Below are 24102 nucleotides of genomic sequence, written 5' to 3' on the forward strand. Positions count from 1 at the left end.
GCTTTCCTGGTGGCGCAGTGGTTGAGAATCTGCCTGCCAATGCAGGAGACACGGGTTGGAGCCCTGGTCTGGGAAGATCCCACATGCTGCAGAGCAGCTAAGCCCGTGCGCCACAACTACTGAGCCTGTGCTCTAGAGCCCGCGAGCCACAGCTACTGAAGACCGTGCGCCTAGAGCCCGTGCTCCGCAACAAGAGCAGCCACCGCAATGAGAAGCCCGAGCACCGCAGCGAAGACCCAACGCAGCCAAAAATAAATAAATTAATAAATAAATTAAAAAAAAAAAAGCAAGCTGTAACTAATAATGGATTTCAAACTTTGAGATTTTTGAGGAAGTAATGTCTATGGGATGAAATGGGCAAAAGTCATATTGCACAGAGTTGGAATGAATCAGACTTCTTCATAAGGAAGTGACCTTCATGATAATGAAGGGAAAGAGAAATGACTGTGGTAGGATGTAAAATCGATGAGATGGATATTGAACTCTATAATTGTGAGTGGACTTTTTTTTTTTTTTCCAGATGTACACCTTCAGATTCTTTTCCGTTATAGGTTATGGCAAGATATTGAATATAGTTTCCTGTGCTATACAGTAAATCCTTGTTGTTTATTTTCTATATAGTGGTATGTATCTGTTAATCCCATACTCCTACTTTATCCCTCCCCCTCTCCTTTCTCGTTTGGTAACTGTAAGTTTGTTTTCTAAACAATCTAAAAAAATAACACGAATCAACTTATTTATAAAACAGAAACAGACTCACAGGCATAGAAAACAAACTTATGGTTAGAAGACTTTTTTTTTTAATTTAATAAGATATAATTAAATTCTCAAATAATTAGAAATTCAGCTTTATTTAGACTATTTTGATTCAAAGCCAGTGGTCCTTAAACTTCTTTGTGTTGTGGACCCCTTTGAAAGTCTAGCATGAACAAGTCCATTACCACATTCCCTGGGCATAACCTGCTAGTTCCTATCTTTCTTTCTTTTTTTTTTTAACATCTTTATTGGAGTATAATTGCTTTACAATGGTGTGTTAGTTTCTGCTGTGTAACAAAGCGAATCAGCTATATGTATACATATGTCCCCATATCCCCTCCCTCTTGCATCTCCCTCCCCCCCATCTTCCTTGGTATGTACCACTCCTGCCCCCACCCTCCTCTTCTCCTTCCTGGTGGTCACCTAATGTGAAAATCTCTTGCCTTTTTAGAGTGTCTTTTGGAGGACTTAAAAGAGAAAGTGTTTTGTTCTGTTTTTTGTCAGTGGTGTTGATAGCTATTTGTGCCAGCTTCCGGCGGGGCCCCAAGGGAGCTGAACAAGGAGGGGTTCACCTCCATAGGAACTAGATTATAAATGCTATGAAGGCAGGGATTTTTGTTGTAATTGCCTTGGGCTGTGTGTTCTGTGTGCCTAGAATAGAGCCTGGTACCTAGTAGGTGTTCCGTAAGTAGTCACTGAATGAATGAGTAGGGGAGAGAGCTGGGTCTGGAACCTCCAGCTTTCTAGACTTGGTGAAGCTCTAAAGTTGGGCCCATAAGAATCAGGACGCCTGCATGCAGACAGTGGACGTTGGATACTGGGGAGGGAACAGGAGGTTAGAGGAAGGAGAGGTTTAAAACAGATTAAGGGGATGTATTAGTTTCCTATTGCTGCTGTCAACAACTACTCCAGACTAAGTGATTTAAAGCAATACAAATTTTTTCTCTTGTAATTCTGAAGGTCAGCAGTCTGAAGTCAGTTTCACTGGGCTAACGTCAAGGTGTCGCGTCAGGGCTGGTTCCTCCTGGAGGCTCTAGGGGAAGATTTGTTACTTAGCCTTTTCTAGCTTCCAGACGTCACCCGCATCCCTTGGCTTTTGACCATTTCTTGCATCTCCAAGGCCAACTGCATCATGCCTTCTTTCCTCTCTGATTTCTGCTTCCATCCTTAAATCTTCTCTCTGATTCTGACCTTCCTGCCTCTGACCCTTGTGATTACATTGAACCCACCTGGATAATCCAGGATGCCTTCATTACATCTGCAGGGTCCCTTTGACCACGGAAGGTAGCATATTCACAGGACGTGGACATGTTTGGAGGCCATTACTTAGCCTACCAAAGGAGACTCTAAAAATAAACAGGGTGCCCTTTGTGTTTTTGCCAAGTGTGTCTGGGCCTTGCCTGACTTACAGCCTCTTAATTGACATGACTGCTTCCTCACAATGAGTAGGAGGCCAAGGCTAAGAACAGTGTTTATGTATGTTCCACCACTTCTCGACAGCATGTTGTCAGTTTGCTTTGGTCTGTTGCTTTCCCACTCACCAAGGAGGTACCAACACATAGGCCCTATAAAGGACTGAGCTAATCCTCCTCTAATTTTGTCATTGATAAGTACCTATTACAGTTTTTAAGAAGTTGAAGAGGAAGTGCATACCTGTGACTCTGAGCGATTCGGTGTATGGCGGGATGGTATTACACCTGCCCACCCAGACTTAACTGATGGAAATATAGGAGCTAGACTTGCTGTCCTTGAACAGAGTGAACTGCAAAAGCAAGAAAGCCAACTGACCTTAAGAACCTGCTGTATAAAAAAATAAATAAATTAAATTAAATTAAAAAAAAAAGAAAAAAGGAAGCCAACTGGCTTTATTTAAAAGACATGTGGATTGTATAAATTCACACAGGAGGGAAAGGCATTTTCTTGCACCTTAAGTAATAATGTTGACGAGCATGTACCAGGTGCCAGACCATGTTCTAACTACTTAACATTTTTTAATTCATTTAGTCATCATCAGAACCACATGAAGTCATACCATTATTGTTCCCACTTTATAAATGAGGAAATAGGGCGTGGAAACGTTAAGTAGCCTAAGGGTACATGGCTAGCAGAAGAGGAGGTCGGGATTTGAACCCAAGCCATCTGGCTCCAGAGCCTGCACTCTTAACCAGTATCCTGTATACATCTTCCAGCAGTGTGATGTAATGGTACACGATAGCCTTGCTGTCGTAGGTACAGTGCAAAATGGACTTTAGCTGGAAGTGTATTTACTTACAGGTATTGTTATCTAATAGAGTTTACTCATGAGATAAGAGGTCACATATAGCTGATGTTGGAGGAAAGCATAAAGGTTGAGAGAAAGAAAGTGGAAAGCCTGGTCTTTGATATTGGGGAGGTGATTTGGAGGTTTAATAATTGCACGTGCTCCCTTTTCCTGCCTTTGTGCTCCCTTACCGTTGGCCTGTAGGATCTGTTCCCCTGTTCCCGGCATGGTTCCGGCTTCCCCGTGTTGCCAGTGGTCTTTCTTGAGCTGATTACTGCATGCGGCAGGACTGATGGTTGACCCAGTCTTCTCTGCTCGGTTCCTTTCGTTTTCATAAATGAAGAATCAAATTTATTATTATCCCAAATCCACTTAAAACCCGGATAAGAACTTGTTTACCCCATAGATCCTATTCTTTGGCTACTTTGCCAACCTGTGCTAATAACCATCTAAAAAGAAAGTATTTTTAAAATCCTCGATGAAAGGTGAAGGGGAGAGGGTTGTGTGAAAAGGGGCAGACTGGAGCCAGCTGCTGATAAACTGGAGCAGGTTTGAAACATGTCAGCGAAGACATGGAATTCTTTTTCCCCCGTGCAGACAGGCATCCTTTTTCTTAGGAGATTACGGCTTAGGAAACCAACCTCTAGAGTTTTTCAAAATTCTGTGTCCTGGTTCCTTTTTCTTCTTGATGAAGCTGATGGGAGCTGTAGAAACCATTTGCTCCTTTTAGGAAGACAACTTTTGGGGGCATATTTAATAAAGAAAAACCAAGATGCCAAGATCTGGGGCTTATTTTAAATGTTACTCTTCCTTGTGGATTGAATTCTGACTTGAAATACTAAGGGTACCTCCTAAAAAAGGATCTGGAAATAGTGCCTGAAGGCAAACATGTTCTTCTCTGTGCTGATTTTATTCCAGAATGACCAGTTCATAATAGGAAAGGGGGCTTCAGCATGAAAAGATGTCGTTGTTTTATCTGACTTTGTTCCAACGTTCTGTAAATTCATTCCCAGTGCTGTTTCCAAGCAGCAACCAAGAATCCACGTTTTCTGGGTTGGTTTGTTTGTAATTGATAACTTATCCTCCAACTGCATCCACCAAAGGCTCAAGTCTGCTTGCAGTGAATGACACGTGCACAGTGCATCTGTCTGAGTGGGAAATAGGAGACAAGGCAAGGACGAAGGGAGTCAGCATTGCCAGCCAGCTCTCCTGCTGGAGCTACTACGAGTGAGGGTTAAACACAGCAACACCCTTCCAGGCAGCAAAGAGGAAAGGGTCACAGAATTGGTTATGTAACTGTCATCTAAGAAAAGGAAACAGTTCCTCAGAAAGTCATAAATCTTTTCTAGGTTTGGAGTTTTCAAAGAATTTTGGCCAGGCAGTGGATTAGCAAAACTATTCTTGAGGTTACAGCCCTGTGTCTTGGATGCTGTGTCAGGAACATAAACACCCACCTGCCATACTTGCCAAGCAGCAGGGCCATTTGGCACAGCCTTACCCCAGCTCACCCACCTCGTGAGGACCCTGATAATTTAACTCATGCCTGGCAGATCCATGTTTTATATTATCACTGTTCCTCTCCTTGGAAGACAGTACTTTAACAGTGGGGCAAGGAGGAATAATAGGTACCTGGTATTGATTCAGTCAACACGTTTATAGAGTCCTCATTCTTTATTAGGTCCTGGAAATCTAGTGATGAACCAGGCATACTCGGTCTCGGTCTTCACAGTCATATATAAAATCGGGGGTGGGGGGGTGATTTTCTTTTAGATGGAAATGTATAGTTGTGCTCAAATTTAAAAAAAATAATTAAAAAGTACAAAACATAATAACTCAGAGCATCCCAGGCTCATGCATACACAAGCTTTCTTCTCTTCTCAGGACGTTTTGATAAGAGTGCTGGCACATGCTTCCTGTCATTCATTCATTAGAGTGTTATCTTCATTTCTGGGAGAAATTAAAATGTGGATGAGTGCATGAGTAGTGCTGAAACAAAAGAATCAGGTATGCAGAAGGTTACCATGGGAACAAGACCCTTTTCCTCCAGCTTCTGTGAAATAGATTCATATGATAAGTACTTTAAATTCTCATTTTTAAGCAAAAACTTGGTCTAATGATATTAAAATTTCAAGAACTTTAAGCATACTGTTTTTCTATGTTTGTATGGTCCTGTTTCTGTTCCCTCTAGCATGCATGTGATCAGTGAGAGGAAGGACTAAGCAAATGGGAGCCTTAACCGACGCAGGGGAGTCTCCAGGGCACTTGGTTCTGTATTCTCTCCATGCCCCTCCCTTCCCCGGCCCCCAGCTCCACCTTTCTTCTCTGGGATTTGCTGGGTGCCCTGAACTGAAAGCGTCTGTGGGGAGCTGTATTTAAACCTAGCAGGCTCTGTGTTGTGTGGTATTAAGGGTAAGAAAACCCTTCGTTTATCTCTTCACCCCAGTCCCTTCCGTCGTATGTCCAGGTTGATTTTAAAGGCTTTGATAGGATGATAAGAATCTTTTAATAAAAACCATCCTAGAGATTTTAAGGATCAAACAGTAGCTCTCAGGATGGGAATGAGGGCTACCAGAACATTTTTGTTGAGAACGTTTCTTCTCACATTCCCATTTTTAATTCAACCCTTATCCCTTTATTATCAACCCAGAGAGAAAATTTCAGAAAACACTAAAATGGAATGGGAGAAGATGTACAGTCTGCTGGGGAGGAAACCCTGTGAGACCTTTACCAGATCAGGATGTGTAGGGTATTCTCATTGAGAAGCAACAGCCCTGTATTTCTGTTGAATTAACAGATTTCCTATCAGTGTGAGTCTGGTGAAGGATTCATAGATGAGCTTCATCTTGTTCATCGCTGATTTTGATTGATTGATGATGGCTTCCTGGAGTACAGATTCTGCGTGTGGGCAAAGCGCCATAATCAGTGATGCCTGCTGTGGCTTAGTGGTGTTACACTTGCCATGCGTTTGCTCTTCCTGATCTAATGTATTAAAAGAAATTGAGGCTTTAGTGTCAACGTGACCACCAAAACAAACAAAACAAAGCAAAACAAAACCCCAAAAAACAAACAAAAATCCAACAAACCCAAACAAATAAGCCCCAAATCTCACTTATCCACAGCAGAATAGAATTTCATTTTGGTAGAGAACAGAATGTTCTGTCGTTGCTCTGTTAGGAAAGTATTTCCAGCAGCACATAGTTTGCTGCCACTTATCTGGAATATTTCTTTGTTTAGTGAAGATATTTTATTATATAACAGCAATTTAGACATGTGAAACCTGCCTGGTATGTTACATGTCTCCAGCATAAGTGAATATGACCCTCTCTGGTGGGATACTGCAGCCACTTAGATTGACAGCTCATTCAAGTGAGGAAGGTATCCAGGAATGATCTGAGTTTGCTTTAGGCAGATGGATATTAATGAAGGAAAAGTACCTTGAAAGGATGCCATTCCGAGAAAGGCACAGGACAGCGCTGATTATAACCAGAGCCCTGCTTTCTGTGCTTCTCCAGCTAGAGCGCTCAGTGCTGAGCTTCTTAGTGGCCTAGAATCCTCCCTAAATCAGGTGACGGAGGGGCCGGTCTGGTAGGGTTTTCAGTAAGTGCAGCTGGCATTGAAGAAACGTGGGCTGAACTGGGTCTCATTTTAGTGACCCTACTGGACAGGATTGTAAAAGCTTGTGCTGGGAGTTCGTTGTCTTCATTGGTGACTTTCACCGTGCCTCGAATAGCTCTGGGAACTCCGTTTGTGGTCAGTAAATAAATACTGATTTGGTTTACCAGTGAGTAAAACAAGGTAGAGCCTGACTTCTTTGCAGGGGTTACATTCTTGGTAAAATAGCAGCAGAACAGAATTCCTTGAACGGGTTCTGTCTCCATAATTTTCTTTAATTTGTTTAGAACACAAATTCGATGTATTCACCCATCAAATTTTTGGCTGTCTTTTGTATTCCAGGTGCTATGGCCAGGTCCTGAGCATAGAGTGTTGAACGAAACAGACATGACCTCTGTCCTCTAGCCCTTGCTAAGAGAGACAAAGGTAAACAAAATTGTAATATAATTAATTATGATCATAGTAGGTACACCAAAGGAAAAGCACAGAGGTTTATTAAGACATAAAATAAGGGTGCCTAACCCAGCCCAGAAGGGTCAGGGAAAGCTTCCTGGAAGAGGCGAACTTTAATCTGAGACTTGAAGAATGAGTGGGGCAAAGGGGGAGGGCAGCAAGGAACAGGGAGGGCTAAGATGATGACTTCCAGAGGGTTTCACCTGGCACCCATAAAACAGTATTTGTTCATGCTGTGTGATTGGGGATCAGAACAAATTGCTGGCCGCCACCCTCCTGGAGGCTGCACCTAGGGGGGCTATCAGCTCTTCTGCTGTCTTGCACATCTTGCCATGGGATAAATCTCCTGTGAAAGTCTTCACTCTGTTGATGTGTGTAAATTACTTGCTGAGATAGTTAAACAGTTGGTCTTTTTGGAAAGTAATATATTCCTTCTTCAGTTCCAGCTGTTATTAGCCTTCTTTCTGGATGTCTAGGTTGAGGGCTGGCCAGCAGTAACAGAGCAGTGGGCACCTGCGAGCAGAGGCTACAGTAGGTGTAGTAGTTCAAGCACAGGCTCTGGACCCAGAAAGCCTCTGGCTCTGGGTTCAGACTGAGGCTCAGTTGTTTCAAGTTTTGACTTAAGTACTCTTCGCCTTGGTTTTCTTATGGGTTTATTGGCCGTCTCATAAAGTTGGCTTGAGGATTAAATTAGATGAGGCGGTGCATGAGAAGCCCTGGGCTTGGCACGGTGACTGGCGGTCATGGTTACCAATTGTTTGCTCCTTGACATCCACCGAAGCATGTCATCCTGTGCTAGGCACATGGGAAGAAATTTTGTTGGCTGACGGATGAAACCAGATTTGTCGTCTGCATTAAATAAGTTTTAATCTCTTCTATAGTTGGGCGGATTCACTGTACCGTCTTCAAGAGCTCTCAGGAATGCTCATCCCTGACATGCCAATGACATTACCAGTTGAATTTTAAGAAGACTGTCAGTAATGGTATGGGGGCATTTAGCCTCAATCTGTAGGTCTTTTCGGCCTACTACGTGAGGGAGAAAGTGATGCTCGCAAAAGTATATGTGCTGAGTGTTTCAGAAGCGGCTACATCGCTGTTGACTTTGTTCTATCCCTGAAAATGCAGTGCCACCTTTAAGACCATCACTTGATAAAGCAACCACAAAAAGCCTAAAGAATATCCAGTCCCTAGGAAATGCTAGAGGAGAGGTTACAGGCCTTGAGCAAGCTGCTCAAACATGGCCGTGTAGTTCTCATCTTGAAGTCCCCACCTCCTGGGAGGCTGCCCTTGTGTTTCTTGGTGGTCTGACCTTTCTCTGCATAGCCAAGGAGCTCACCCGGGCAGGCTGCAGTCATGTGCAGTGCTCACGTGAAGTATGCGTGTGATTAGGTGGAGGGAGAAGAAGCAAGAAGCAAGCAGTTTAATTTTCCTCTGGACATGTCAAATAGACAGCTGAAAGTATGCATCTGTGAGAATTCAGAGCCACCGGATGCTGGTGATGGTGAGTCAACAGTCAAACAGGGCTAACCTGGGTTTCTGGTTAAGAGGCAGTGCTTCCAGGAGGCCTTTCCTGGTCCATCAGAGGTTTCTCAAAATCTAGACGTTAGCGATGACATTAGAATTCTGGTGGGAAAAAAAAAGAAAGGTTGTGTAACGTGATTGGTTGTAAAACATGATCATTTTGGTAATGCTACAGAGAGGAAATAATGAAGGTATTGTGCCAGAAAAAAAAAATTCATTGGGCTGAAGTAGATTTCCATTAAAAAGTTATCCTTCAAGTAAGCCAAATTGCTTCACAGACTCATTCAAGTTTCGTCTAGGGAACCAGAATGCTTTTCTTTTTGCTTCAGATTTCATTTGGATCTCCAGCTTTCTTGGTTATTGAAATAATACCTCATTCTTTAGTAATACTTTCTTGGCCTGTTTGTAGCTCAGCGCACTTAGTAAAATACGCAAATTTGCCAAAAATAACCAATATAATTTAACATAGAAAGCTTTGGATTATGTTTTAATTATGCCAATGTCTAAATAAAAGATGGGTGGCTTCGTTTATGTTATATTAAAATAAGTAGCATAGATATTTCATTAGTGTTTTGTTTTTAATCTTGTACTTTGGCAAACCTTCTATAGAGATAAATGAATTTTCCTTTTCATTGGGAAATGCCAAGTTACTGTTGTTTTTGGTCATGTAGTTGCATTCCTCAGACTGTAGCAGTTAGCTGAAGACAAGAAATTGGAAGAGATCTTTGCCTCTAAGATATTTATTTCCTAGATTTACATGATAATGACCGTATGAATGGTTTCTTATTTTTTCCATTTTCTTTGAACATTTTCTTAAACGACACTTGGAGCTAAAAGAAATTACAAATACTTTGCATTTATATGAAAACCAACTAAAAATGAACTTGTCCTGATTACATACTACCTAGAATTCCTGTGGCTCTGAATTCTCACACATGTATATTTTCAGGGAAAGTTAAACTCTTTTCTTCTTGCTTCTCCCCCTTCCTCCTAAGTCCCTGTCTACATGAATGGTTTCATGACCCACCTTGATGCCCAGCTAGAAACTTTGACTAGAAACCACAATGTCTTCCTTGACTTTTCCATCTAATGAGTTTCTCTATTCTGTTAACTTGCCCACCAAATTATTACCCTAATGTGTACTCCCTTTTTGATTTCCCACTGCCAAGGCTTTATTTTCACTTGCCCAGATTAGCATCTCACTGGCCTGCTTATGGTCTGTCTCTCCCCACTTCTGTCTCAATTGTCTCCGTCTGATTGGATGGCTTCAACATCTCCAGCAGGTTCTCCTTATCCATAGCATAGATTAAGCCCACGTTCCTCAGTAGACAGTGAAACCTTTATAGTCTAGCTCTGACCCGCTTGCTTTGCAGCCCTCGTTCTCTGCCCCTGTTCCTCCTGTGGTCGACACCTCGCCTCTCTGAACCCCACAGTTTTCCCAACGAGATTCACGCCTGTGCCCACGTTGTGTCCCTGCCTGCAGTGCTCTGCCCCTCTTCTCCCCGTATTGCCATCCTCATCCCTGATGACTCCTCACACCTTTCCTCACCTCACGCCGCCAGTCACCCTGCCCTGCGCTTTTCACTGTATGTTTCTGTTAATAAGTCCTGTATCACAATTAATTGGTTCCATGCCTCCCATGGGCCACTCAACTCTGAATGTCAGGAGGGAAATGATCATTTCTTACTCCACCTTCATTTGAGGAAATAATCTTTCCTTGGCATGTAACTCAGCTTATTCTGTATTGGTTCTTGGTTTTATACTATCATTTCTTGATAGACACTATTAGTGGCAGAGTCAGAGAGCTTGAAAATCCACCTGTGGATATATATCCCAAAGATTTGAAAACAGCGACTCAAACAGATACTTGTATGGGAATGCTAACAGGAGCATTATTCACAGTATCCAAAAGGTGGAAACAACCCAAGTGTCCATCATCAACAGATGAATAGATAAACAAATCATGGTATGTACCTACAATGGAATATTATTCAGTCATAAAGAGGAAAAAGTTCTGGTATGTCCCTTAACATGAATGAACCTAGGAAACATTATACTAAGTGAAATAAGCCAGACAAAAAGTACAAATATTGTATGATTCCAGAAATATCTAGAATAGGCAGATTCATAGAGATAGAAAGTAGATTAGAGGTTATCAGGGGCTGGGGAGAGGGGGAAATGGGGGATTACTGCTTAATGGGTACAGCATTTCTGATTGGGGTGAGGAAAGTATTTTGGAAATAGTGATGATGGTTGCACAATATTGTGAATGTAATTAAAGCCATTGAAAATGGTTAAAATGTATATTTTACCAGAATGAAAAATATATAGTTCATATAATTTAAAAAAAGATACTGCCACCAGCACCCTTACGCATATATGTCCCAACATGTAGTTAGTTTTATACAAGCATTTTTTCTTCCTATATCATTTATGTTTATCATTCTTACCTTCTTAATATATCACACATTTCTTGAAGTCAGGGACCAGTCTAGATAGAAAATATTCTTTAAGAAACATGGTTTTTGTTTGTATAGGGTTTGAAGTTGGATGTTTTTGAAATTCTGAAACATTTTGGAGAGGGTTTGACATTTTATTTGAATCTTAATAAACTCAGTGACAAAGTGACATGAAGTCACTGACTGAGTTTTATTTATTTATTTATTTATTTATTTTTGGCTGTGTTGGGTCTTCGTTTCTGTGCAAGGGCTTTCTCAAGTTGCGGCAAGCGGGGGCCCCTCTTCATCGCGGTGCGTGGGCCTCTCAACTATCGCGGCCTCTCTTGTTGCGGAGCACAGGCTCCAGACGCGCAGGCTCAGTAGTTGTGGCTCACGGGCCTAGTTGCTCCGCGGCATATGGGATCTTCCCAGACCAGGGCTCGAACCCGTGTCCCCTGCATTGGCAGGCAGATTCTCAACCACTGTGCCACCAGGGAAGCCCGACTGGCTGAGTTTTGAAACATAGATGTGTTTTTCTGACCTGCTGTCTAGGAACTGTGTGTATGAACCCTGATCCCATTGGGAGGAAAGCCAAATAGTCCAGCAAAGTGTGCTTTCAGTTGCTCCTCTTGCTGTTTTAAACAAGGGGCGTGGATGATGAGGCCATGTAGATGGGAACCATATTGATTATTTTCCCTAAGTCCCTTTTAAAGGCAATAAAAATGTAGGTGTTTACCCAGAATATAAATAAATTTATTCTTCTAGGAAGTTAAAATGCATTTCTTTGTCTTTTAAGCTCCCATGGAGACTTTTAAAAATAGAATAGATAATGATGACAAGCTAATACAATTTACATTAAAATGAGTTTAATGTACATGTAAAGTTATAAAAATAAGACCTCTTAATTCTTTTATTTGAGTGCCAGGATTTTCTTTGAAAAGAACTGAGATATAAATGTGAGAAAATGTTAGCCTGTGTTTACTATTAATCATCTCATATAAATTTCTGTTGTCTCATTCACTGTGTGCCTTGAATTTTATATTATGGAGTCCACCCAGAAAACTGTAAGGAGCAATGATGTGCTAAATGCTAAAGGGCTTATGGAAAACTAACCTTCCCTTGTACTACTATTCCAGAAGTCAACATTAGACATTATTGTTGGTTTCACCTTCATCGCACTTTTAAAGAAAATGCTCTAGTCCCGTGTGATAGTTATTTCTATCAAGATTTTCCTGCTGCTCTGAACTTGCTCAGTAGGTGTGCTCTAGGGAAGTTCCCAATTTTTAGTGTGCATTCACAGCATCGGGCAATCTTGAGAAAATGCAGGTTCAGATTGGGGGAGGTAGGTGGTGAGATTCTGCATTTCTGATGAGCCATTAGATGTTGCTGGTCACTGGACCACATTTTGAGCAAGAACCCTCTGTTTCAAATATCTGAGTTGATGTTCTGTTAAAATTGGATGCAATCTAAGGTTGCCAGAAAAAAGTACAAGACATCTAAGATGTCCTATGCAATATTTGCACATGGTTGTATTAAAAAATTATCCATTGTTTATCTGAAATTTAATTTTAACTGGACTAGACACAATACACGTGTGTGCAAGTGCACACAACACACACACACACTGGCAACTCTAAATCGCAATCTTCAATCATATACGAAGTCATTTAAATGTCATGTATTAGATTTAAATGATATGATTATTTTTATTTTGAGAGAAAGGACACAGAACTAGGTTTGTTTCACACCTGTTTTTTAGGCACTAACTTAGGTGTTTTTGCTCATATGCTTTTCAATACAGTAAAGTGTGTAAGCATGAACCCTGCCCCCCTCCTAGTATCTAGGGAATTCTTGAAAAATAGTGAAATCTGTACATTCTAAAATATACCTGAAAGCACAGAAATGCCCTGGATTATTAATGTTTTAAGCCAACCATACGAAGTAATAAGGTGTTTATATGATAGATTTAAATCTAGACTATTTTATAGTTTTTTTCTTGTATTTTTTGGTACCGGGTACTGTTGATATTTTCAAATACTATTATACTGTACGTATAATAGTATTACATGAGGATGATCTGTTGTCTATTAAAGCACACAGAAGAAAGTGTAAATGATTTTCTTTGTTTTTTCAGATTCTTTACAGAGTTGGAAGAAAGACATCAGAATAATATCTTCATAGATGACATAAGTGACATTGTGGAAAAACACACAGCATCCACATTTGACCCATATGTGAAGTACTGCACAAATGAAGTCTACCAACAGCGGACACTACAAAAATTGTTGTAAGCAATATTGAATGTTACAGTTTTAATGATCTAATCTTGTTCTAATTAGGTCACATAGATTGATATTAATGGATCTCTTAAATTATATTTAGAAATGCCTCCTGATGATCTATTTTCCAGGGAGAAATTTTTAAGAGGATTGCTTTTAGGGTGAGGGCATTTGATTAGAAAAATCCAGTTTGTGGAGAATTTTGTCTCTAAAGCAATTATGAAATTATAGTTTGTTGCTGTTTTCCTTGTTTCTTTCTTTTTTTTTTTTAATTGCTGCAAGACACGGGGTTGGGGGTGGGAGGGTTGGTGATCAGTGATTATCATTCTAAACGGTGAAAAGATTGTTCTCTAAGCTGTTATCTGGCCATTAAGTAGCCTGAGGCCAAGGTAGAGTTTTTGAGTAGGTTGAACTAGTGCCTAGGAGCCAAAGCTTTCTCAAGTATCCTAATCTTCCTCCATTCAAATGACAACTCTATTCAGTTGTTTATAGGAATTGCTGATTTTCTCCCTCTGGGTAGTTAGGGGTAAGGAGAGCAGGGGAAGGTCTGAAGGAAGGCAGTTTTAAAAAAAAGTTCTTAAAGGCTTTAACTATGAAACAAAAAAGAATTAAACTTTAAATTTCCCCCCATACTTTTTCCCTTTGTCTATTTAGTTTACTGAGCATTTTGTGATGTATATGCTATCTCTATCCTTAAAAGAGTCAGCAGTGGTTCAGTAATGTCTATATTGCCTTCCTGCCGGGGTCGGGGGCTTGTTTATCACAAGGGGCTATCTATTTGGCAGTGCAATTGTACATTGCTGTAAATTCAGTTTGAGGGCTGACTGGCTATTATCATTCTCCTCCCCTCCTGTGAGTCGTGGCATTTATGACGGCAGCATGGAACCCAGGTCAGTTTCTATGCAATGTGTGAGACCCTATGGTGAGGATCGCCTCGTGGCTGCTTGGAGAAACAGCCCCCAAGTTGGTGAGAAGGGCTGATTATGCCCCTTCCCCCCCCCCCCCACATTCTCATTAAAATCTCCTACAGGCAGGGTGGAAAACCCACAGCTGCCAACCCCAAAGGAGGCTATTAGTACAAAGCAGGGTTTGTAGGCACTCCTGACATTTTGTCCTAGATTAGTCTTTGTTGTGGAAACTGCCCTGTACATTGTAGCATGTTTAGCAGGATCCCTGGCCCCTGCCCACAGGGTGCTGATAGCACCATGACACCCCAGTGGTGATAAACAAAAACATCTCCAGACATTGCCCGATATCCCTTGCAGGGGTGGGGGATGGAGAATCACAACCTTCACTTTCCCTAAACTCCCCTCCATCCCCCATGGGAACTGCTGATGTAAAGGTTACTCTGTAACTGTTGGAAAATCCAAGTTACATGTGTGAAAACAAAATCTGGAATTAGAGCTGAATTTCACTTTGTTTTGCAGGATTTAAAAAAAAGCGAATAGGTGCTGCTGTACTTTATGTAACTCTTTAAAAATAAAGGTTTTATTTAAATTAGCTCAACGATATCATCGTTGGAGCTTTCACATGGAAATTAGTAGCTGTGTTTTCAGAAGCTTTGTTGCAGTTGATGTAAATTTACATTTAAGGCCGTGACTTTTCAACTTCAGTTGCCCTTTGCAATCTGAAAACCAACAAACAAACAATGCCCAGGGTGCATCCTAGACTGTTTCATCAGAATCTTTGGAGGTGGGGGAGGCCTGGGGCCTAAGTAATTTAAATATGCAACTGGTTTAGAATTTGCTTCTTTTTTTAACTTCCTAAAAATCTTTTCAAAGCTAGCAGGAAACCTAAAACTCCTCAATTTAAGAAAATGAGATTAAAACCTTTCTGTGTTCTTTCTTTTACTTTGTTCTTCTGGGTATTTCCTAATTTATTTCTAGCGGCCTGGAACCCAGTCATCCAAGTTTCAAAGTGTATTTTTTTAAAAAAGGTTACAATTGCCACTACCCTGCTTCTTGGCCTTCCCCCCGCCCCTCAACATGGGATTACAGGGGGATTACAGAATCCAGGGCCATTGCCTCCCCACCTCCTCCTCACAAGTCACCCTGGAACTCCTCAGAGCTCCCTTTGGGGTGAAGTGAGGTGACAGAGTGAGAGATGCAGTGTCAGGGACCCACTGAAAGTCAGAAGACCTCGGTTTGACTTCTATCTTTACTGAATACTAGATCTTTTATTTGGCAAGTTGGGGACCTTTCTGAGACTCCATTCTTCCTGGAATCCCCTCTTGGCCTTCCCTGTAAGTTATAGGGTGGTTCCACATGAGATCCTTTATGTCGGTGTATCTTGCTAAATTCTGTAAAAATGTTCTGGCAGTATTAACACTGTTCTAATGTCACTGGGAGAGGAGGAATATTCTGGCTGGCATGGTCAGAAGGTTTTCTGTCGTAGAAGCTTTGAAAAAGTCCAAAAGCCTCCTAGTAAGTAAATCCAGTCTGACATTTCTTTCTTAGATTATTATCTCGGGCTAGAGAAGTGGATTAAAACATGTGTTATCTTTTAAATGGAATGTTTATGGATTATCAGATATGAGTTCTAGTATGTATCCTAATTTATAATGTATACATTCACCATTACGATACCATTGCTTCTTCATTAGTTTACTTTCTACTTCTAAAAATTTCTAGCCCATACATTTTCATCTTATTGTTCATATTGTTACCTTAAATTTATATCTCATATTCAGTCTTGACTGTAAAAGGCAGATAAGCCAGCCATCCATGTCTCTCTATGTAATCATGTGTTTATGTTGTTTCTATATTTAAAAATCATTGATAATATATGAATTTATCACAATATTTTATTATACATTTTTTACTTCTTAACTTGAAGGGGAAGTATTTTGAAGTTTTGTCTTTCTTTGTTTTTCCTCAGAGCCACCAACCCATCTTTTAAGGAAGTTTTGTCCCGAATCGAGTCCCACGAAGACTGTAGGAACTTACCCATGATCTCTTTTCTCATTCTCCCCATGCAGAGGGTGACCCGCCTTCCCCTGCTGATGGATGTAAGATGTGATCTGGTGTCTCTTTCCTCTGTGGATAGCTGTGCTGCCGCAAGTCCGATTAAGAAAATTATTCTTACCCCACTTAAATTATATCCCTTCTATAAAATCCCCCAATTAAGTGAGAAGGTGCTATTTGGTTGGAAAGTCCCACCTGTGTCTAATATCTTTGGAAATTATCTTCAATTTAGGCTTGTGGGGTCACTCTGAAGAAGTTAGATTATCCCTCTTTTACTTAACATTTTTTGAAATGGGAAGAATATTGACTTCTTGAAGTCAAGAGTCCCGGGTTCCTTTTCCGGCTGAGCCACTAGGCCCGTGACCTTGGGCAAGTCACTTAATCTCTTTGGGCCTCAGTTTCCTCTGGTTGACCACTAAGGTCCCTTCCCTGTCACATTCCAAGATGATGAGGTGCTTCCATTTCGCACAGGAAGGAGGCCCTCTGCAACGTCACAGGGCATAAACCTGCCCTGTTTTGCATCGCTCAGAATGAGTGAGGAAAGTCCAGGCATCCGTCTTATCTTAGGAAACATGCACAAACAAAACAAGTATGTGATTTCAAATAGTGGTAAGATGTGGCTGGGAGAAGAGTTGAGACTGCCAGGTGGGAAGCACAGCTGGGAGGACAGCCAGACGGTAGCTCAGGAGGGCTGCACACAGGCCGGGCTGCAACTGCAGGGGCATCCGTGAGAGAACGGGGCAGCCCGACATGACTGCCATCCAGCTAGAGGGGCAAAGAGTGTCTTTTTTTTTTTTTTTTTTTTTTAATTGAAGTATAATTGATTTACAATATTGTGTTAGTTTCAGGTGTACAGCAAAGTGATTCAGTTTTATACATACATATTTTTTTCAGATTATTTTCCATTATAGGTTATTATAAGATATATACTGTGTTATACAGTAACTCCTTGTTGCTTATCTATTTAATATACAGTAGTGTGTATCTGTTAATCCCAACTCCTAATTTATCCCTCCCCTGCCTTCCTTTCCCCTTTGGTAACTATAAGTTTGTTTTCTGTGTCCATGAGTCCTTTGTTTCGTATATAGATTCATTTGTACTATTTTTTAGATTCCACCTATGTGATATCATGTAATATTTATCTTTCTCCGTCAGACTTACTTCACTTAGTATGATAATCTCTAGGTCCATTCATGTTGCTGCAAATGGCATTATTTCATCCTTTTTTATGGCTGAGTAATATTCCATTTTATGTATCACATCTTAAACCAGTCGTCTGTTGATGGGCATTTGGGTTGCTTCCATGTCTTGGCTATTGTAAATAGTGCTGCTATGAATATTGGGATGCATGTATCTTTTTGAATTAAGAGTTTTTGTCTTTTCTGGATATATGCCCAGGAGTGGGATTGCTGGATCATATGGTAGCTCAAAGAGTATCTTTTTGATCAAATTAAAATATTTTGGCATAGTTCTACTTTACAATGGATAATATTAATATAACGTCAGTTTTGACATACTTGCTTTTTACAAGTCAAAATATAGGGTAAAAATAAAGCAAAAAATTACAATCGAGTAAGATTACAAAATAAATTCCATTTTCTCGATTCCATTATAAATTCTAAGAGCTATTCTAAAGAAGCACTGAAGTTTAGAAACGAGTGAAAGCGTGTGATCATGGTCACTTTGCTGGCTCTGCTGCACGGTGAGGGGAAGTCTCAGCTGTCATATCAGAATTCAAAGCACCTGCTGCTCTCCAAGGCCACCTCAGTCTACTCCCTTTACACCCTTCCTTGTCCGTTCCCTGTGTTTTAGGAACTTCTCTCCTTGTAAATATTGGGAAACGTGCGGTTTTTTGAATCTAGCTCTGATTTTTTAAAAATCAATATTTATCATGTCTAAGAATAGAATGAAGCCAGGTTATCAAAACTAAATTTTGGCTCTAAAAGGGTTTATTTCCTGAGCCTAATAAGACTTTTATAGAAATAATGAAACTTTGACACATACAGGAAAATATTAATTTTCAAACTTTACTATTTTTTAACAAGAAATGGTTGTTTTCTAAATGTAACATTTCTAGTAATGTTATGAATTTTCAGGATTCTTTCTTTTTTCTTCTTCTGAAAACACGTTTTAGCCGAGTTTCCTTAGATTCTGTATATTCTGTGATCTCAGCCTTTTTTTATATTCTCTCCCTTTGTGACTCTGAGGAAATTGCTTAGATAGATAGGGACTCACAAAATCTAATATACATGTTGTAGGTACCATGGTGGGGGTTTATGCCATGATTGCCCAGTAGGCTCTAAACTTTTTGGGGTCAGAGACCGTTTTGAGATTGTGAGTAAAGCTGTGGTCATTCTCCCTAGAAAATTCACAGTGTGCAAAATTTTACCTAAAATTGAAGTGTGCAAAGAAACTATGGACTCAGGATGCCTGCTCCCAGAGACAAAGACTAGTATTTTTCAAACTACTTTTGTACCCATTAGTGGGTCATGAAATTGATTTTTGAATCATGAGCAGTGTTTTTAAAAAATGAATATAGAGTAGAACATGTGGTATATGATATATACATCGTTCATAATGTGGTTAAATATTATTTCATAAAAAACTTGTTTCATTTTTGCGTGCATGTCTACTGGTTGCAGTGTAAAAGTATTTCTTGCAGGGGGTCATAGTCAACAAATTTTGAGAACCATTAATATAAATCCATTGATGGTACACTCTGTGCTTCTCACATATCACACGTAACAATCCTGACACCTGACTTTCGGATTTATAGACTTGGTGCTCGTCTGCATTTAAGGTACCAGTGGTTTGCTAGTTCCTAATATCTTCCACCTCTGCTGGATGCCTGTTGCCCTAATCTGTTTCCCATGTGTGAGAATCTGGCCACCTGGGCAGAATCTAAATGTACCTAAAACATGGTCTCTTCAATGTTACTTCATTTGGAGATTTAGTTAAGCTTGTTAATTGAGGTGAACATTTTTAACAGTTGAAATGGTTCTGTTGGCTTTGAATGGGTATAGTTTCAAAAGTTTTACATAATTCAGTATACCTTCAGTTGACCTTCTTTGAACTCGATTTTACCATCGCAAAAATAGCAGTGTAAACATATCAAAGGAAAATCCAGCAGCCGTTTTTTTGATCGTTTTATTCACATTATATCATCTGCAAATATAATAAGCTCTAATAATAATGATGATGATGGTGATCATTAATTTTGTCATTCATTGAGAGCCTACTGTATGCCAGGTATTCATAAAGAACTTTGCGTGCATTATCACTTAACTTTTGTAACAACCTTGTGATGTAATTGCATTATCCCAATTTCACAGATGAGGAAACTGAGGCTTATAGAGGCAGGGTAGGTGACTTGCCCAAGGTCAAGTAGCTAGTAAGGAGCAGATCTGGAATTTGAAACCAGGTTCACCCATCTCTGAAGTCTATCCTCTTATTTAACTATCCTCTGGATTAACATGGATCCTGTGCTTTTAAAGACTATTTCCTAGTTTTGTAATCGGATTTTAATGTCATCTTCAGACTCATCCATAGTATTGTGTTCAGCATTGGTAAGTTTGCTACAAGTAAGACTCTATGACTGGACGTTGGTTTTGTTTTACTTAGTACAACAAATCAGTTGATTTTGTTCTTCTTTTACTTGATTGCAGACTATCTGTCAAAAGACACCTAAGGACTCTTCAAAGTATGAAGTCTGCAAAAGGGCCTTAAAGGAAGTAAGCAAGGTAAGTGTTGAGGGGCTCATTACACAGTAATGGGATCACCCATGCAGATCCCTCTGAAGAGAACATGTCTGAGTTGGATGCTGAAAACTGGTAGATTCTCATAGCCATTTGCACACCATTCTTTAGGTAGCTGAAAAACAAAGCAATGTTTGCTGTACTCAAATGAAACGGGTATTTTTACTGTTTCAGACAGTCTTGTCTTAAGGGCCTTTAGGTATCTCATTTTCTTTTGGTGTCTGAATTCAGTAAGTGTTTATTGAGTATCCACTACAGTGCCAGGGGCGATGCCAGCCCCTGAAAATATGGGGATGAATAAGACATCGGTGGTTACTGCCCTCGTGGAATGTGCTGTGTAAAGGGGAAGGCAGACATTAAATAAGAATTACAGTAAAGGATGATGAGTGACGTAAGAGGGAAGAACATAGTAATGCTGAAGCTGAAGCCTGAAGCAAGAGTAGCTGTTGAATTCTCCAAATTCTATAAACATGTTCCCAAAGACAGGAATGTGCTTATAGAATTTGGAGAACTAGAATGTTCTTCATGTGGCGAGAGCCCAGTCCGGGGGAGAGAGCACTGAGGAACCGTGTTAGGGAATCGTGGACCTTATCCTAGGATACTGTGGAAGCTATAAATTCATGTGCTGTGAAGGAGACAGTGGGGATCAGCCCCAATGATGAGGCCTTTGTAGTTGATGAGGCTACAGGTGATAGGGGCCTGTACTGATGCGACAGTAAGATGGAGAGAAGCAAACCTACAGCACTGGGGAGGTAGGCATGGAGAGTGTTTGGGTGGGCATATTTGCGGACAGAAATCAAGGAAAATAGTCTCCGGCTTGTGCAACCGTTTGGATGCTCTTGTTTATCTCTACAGTAGGAACAGAGGGAGAAGCTGATGAGCTCCATTTAGAATGTGTCGGAACTGAGATTCCTATAGAACATCCAAGTCAGGAGCTCAGTGGAGAGACTTGAATTGGAGACGTGGATTTGTGGATCGTCAGCCTAGGGATGATTTTTGAAGCTGGGAGAATGGATGAAAGTACCCGGGAGTGTGTATAATAAGAAGAGTAGTTAGTGAGTCTGAAGTGCAACTGTGGAGAACACCGGACTTCATCTTGTTTAGGGAAAAGGAACCAACAGAGGAGACTTGAAAAACAGAACAAAATGTACCAAAGAAGGAGGAAAACTTAATAAATGGTCTGGCAAATGACATGTAATTTGGTGGAAGGAAGGTCAGCCCCGATGGGTGCTCCTGAAAGAGAAAGTGAGATAATGATTGATGCGTTCACTGGGTTTATTTATCATCAGGTGGGTTGTGTCCTTGCAGAGGTAGGTGTGGAAGCCAGACTGGAGTGTGTTGAGGGATGAGTGGGAGGTGGGAACATGCAGCCAGCTAGTGTAGCTGTTTCAACAATCAGGCTGAGGGTAAGAAGACAAAAAGAGAGCTGTAGTTGAAAGGGAAGTGAGGCAGGGTCTTTTTTTGTTTAAAGATTAGAGAAATGTGGGTACGTTTAAATGCTAATAGGAATATTTAGCTGCGAGAAAACAATCGAAGTTATGGGAATCAATGAGGATACGGCCCAGGGGAGCAAGGCTCATGATTGCATCAGAAGCACCTAAATATCTCGAAGCTGCACGTTACTTCTGAGTTTGGTACATCTTTGTACCACTTTATTGTGAAGCACTTTTTGTTTTAATCAACTTTAAATTAGCTCTATTTTACTTTTCCTTGCCAATAATAACTACAAAATCATGGGTTTTATGAGCTGGTTGTTTCTTTTTATATATATATATATTTTTTTTTTATTGGAGTATAATTGCTTTACAGTGTTGTGTTAGTTTCTGCTGTACAATGAAGTGAATCAGCTATATGTATACACGTATCCCCTCCCTCTTGGACCCCCCAATCCCACCCATCTAGGTCATCACAGACCACTGAGCTGAGCTCCCTGTGCTATACAGCAGGTTCCCACTAGCTATCTATTTTACACATGGTAGTGTATTTATGTCAAACCTAATCTCCCAGTTCATCCCACCCTCCTCTTCCTCCTCTGTGTCCACATGTCCATTCTCTACATCTGCGTTTCTATTCCTGCCCTGCAAATAGGTTCATCTGTACCAAATTCTAGATTCCACATATATGCATTAATATACGATGTTTGTTTTCCTCTTTCTGACTTACTTCACTCTGTATGACAGACTCTAGGTCCATCCACATCTCTACAAATGACCCAATTTTCATTTCTTTTCATGGCTGAGTAATATTCCGTTATATATATGTACCACATCTTCTTTATCCATTCTTCTGTTGATGGACATTTAGGTTGTTTCCATGTCTTGGCTTTTGTGAATAGTGCTGCTGTGAACATAGGGGTGCATGTATCTTTTTGAATTAGAGTTTTGTTCAGATATATGCCTAAGAGTGGGATTGCTGAATCATATAGCAACTCAAAATATTTTTAGTTTTTTGAGGAACCTCCGCATTGTTCTCCATAGCGGCTGCACCAATTACATTCCCACCGACAGTGTAGGAGGGTTCCCTTTTCTCCACACGCTCTCCAGCATTTGTTGTTTTTAGACTTTTTAATGATGTCCATTTTGACTGGTGTGAGGTGGTACCTCATGGTAGTTTTGCTTTGCATTTCTCTAATAATTAGTGATGTTGAGCATCCTTGCATTGTGCCTGTTGGCCATCTGTATGTCTTCTTTGGAGAAATGTCTATTTAGGTCTTCTGACCATTTTTTTATATTAAGAATAAGTTTATCTGTGTCTTAGTCTGTTTCGGCTGCTAGAACAACATACCGTGGACTGCTTGGCTTATAAACAATAGAAATTTATTTCTCACAGTTCTAGAGGCTGGAAGTCCAAGATCAAGGTGCCAGCGTGGTTGAGTTGGGGCCCTCTTCTAGCCACGTTGCAGACTTCTCCTTATAGCCTCACACGGCAGAAGGGAGCAAGGGAGCTCTCTGGGGCCTGTTGTAGAAAGCACTACTGTAAGTCCCCTACATACGAACAAATTCAATTTGGAGAGCACACTTGTAAGTCCAATTTGTTCGTAAGTCCAACAAAGTTAACCTAGGTACCCAACTAACACAATACTGTGCTGTAATAGGTTTATTATACTTTTCACACAAATAATACATAAAAAACAAATGAACACAAAAAATAAAACATTTTAAATCTTGCAGTACAGTACCTTGAAAAGTACGGTAGTACAGTACAACAGCAGCTGGCATACAGGGGCTGGCATCGAGTGAACAGGCAAGAAGAGTCACTGACTGGAGGAGGGAGAGCAGGTGGGAGATGGTAGAGCTGAAGGATCGTCAGCAATAGGAGACAGAGGGCAAGCTGCAATTTCACTCACGCCTGACGTTGATGGCACAGGTTCTGGTTCCTTTGTGGGACCAGATGCATGTTTGCATGTTTGAAATTTCGAAACTTGAAGGTTCGTATGTAGGGGACTTACTGTAGTCCCATTTGTGAGGGCTGTATCCTCATGACTTCTAAGCACCTCCCAAAGTCCCCACTTCCTAATACCTAATATCATCTTCAGAGGTTAAGAATTCAACACATATTTTGGGGGGGGATATGAACATTCAAACCATAGCAGTCTGTCAACCACTTGAATGCATCTCTTGCTCCGTCAGTGGTCTGCATATCCCACTTTGGGAAACACTAAGTGAAGAAACTTGGCCTGACAGGTATGAAATTACCTAAGGTCCTACTGCCCATGGGTCTCTCCTCCAGGACCCCAAATCCTTCGGGGGAGGGGGAGGGTCTTTAGGAGAAGCTATAGTACTTAGATAAGTTCTAGCCTTGGCCATGAAAGAGATTGTGTCAGATTTTGTTTGGTTGTTACTGAGACGTTGGAAAAGAATTCACACAGAAGAGAAAGGAGGAAGGTAATTGGAATTGAATTGAACCAGCAATGATCCTTAATTTTTTTGAGACTTTTACATCCCAGTTACAGTAAACTGCTACATTCCTTCAGGTGTCTCTGGTTCACTTGATTTGACACTGGTTCTTTTAGGTAAGGCTGGCAAAAATGTCATGTAATTGCCTTACCTTGATACTTACTGTATG

The 24102-nt window shown here is 40.6% G+C and overlaps 1 protein-coding gene across 1 annotated transcript in view; it reads left to right on the forward strand.

Annotated features, from left to right (window-relative positions):
• The window catches only part of ARHGEF26 (Rho guanine nucleotide exchange factor 26), a 154002-nt gene that overhangs the window by 71931 nt on the left and 57969 nt on the right, over positions 1-24102 (forward strand). The window contains exons 7-9 of the mRNA XM_068546121.1: positions 13175-13327; positions 16197-16326; positions 19948-20022. Coding sequence (XP_068402222.1) covers positions 13175-13327; positions 16197-16326; positions 19948-20022 — 358 coding nt within the window. The remainder of the gene's footprint in view (positions 1-13174; positions 13328-16196; positions 16327-19947; positions 20023-24102) is intronic.

Source organism: Eschrichtius robustus, chromosome 6 (genome assembly GCF_028021215.1).
Source record: "Eschrichtius robustus isolate mEscRob2 chromosome 6, mEscRob2.pri, whole genome shotgun sequence".
Lineage (NCBI taxonomy): Eukaryota > Metazoa > Chordata > Mammalia > Artiodactyla > Eschrichtiidae > Eschrichtius > Eschrichtius robustus.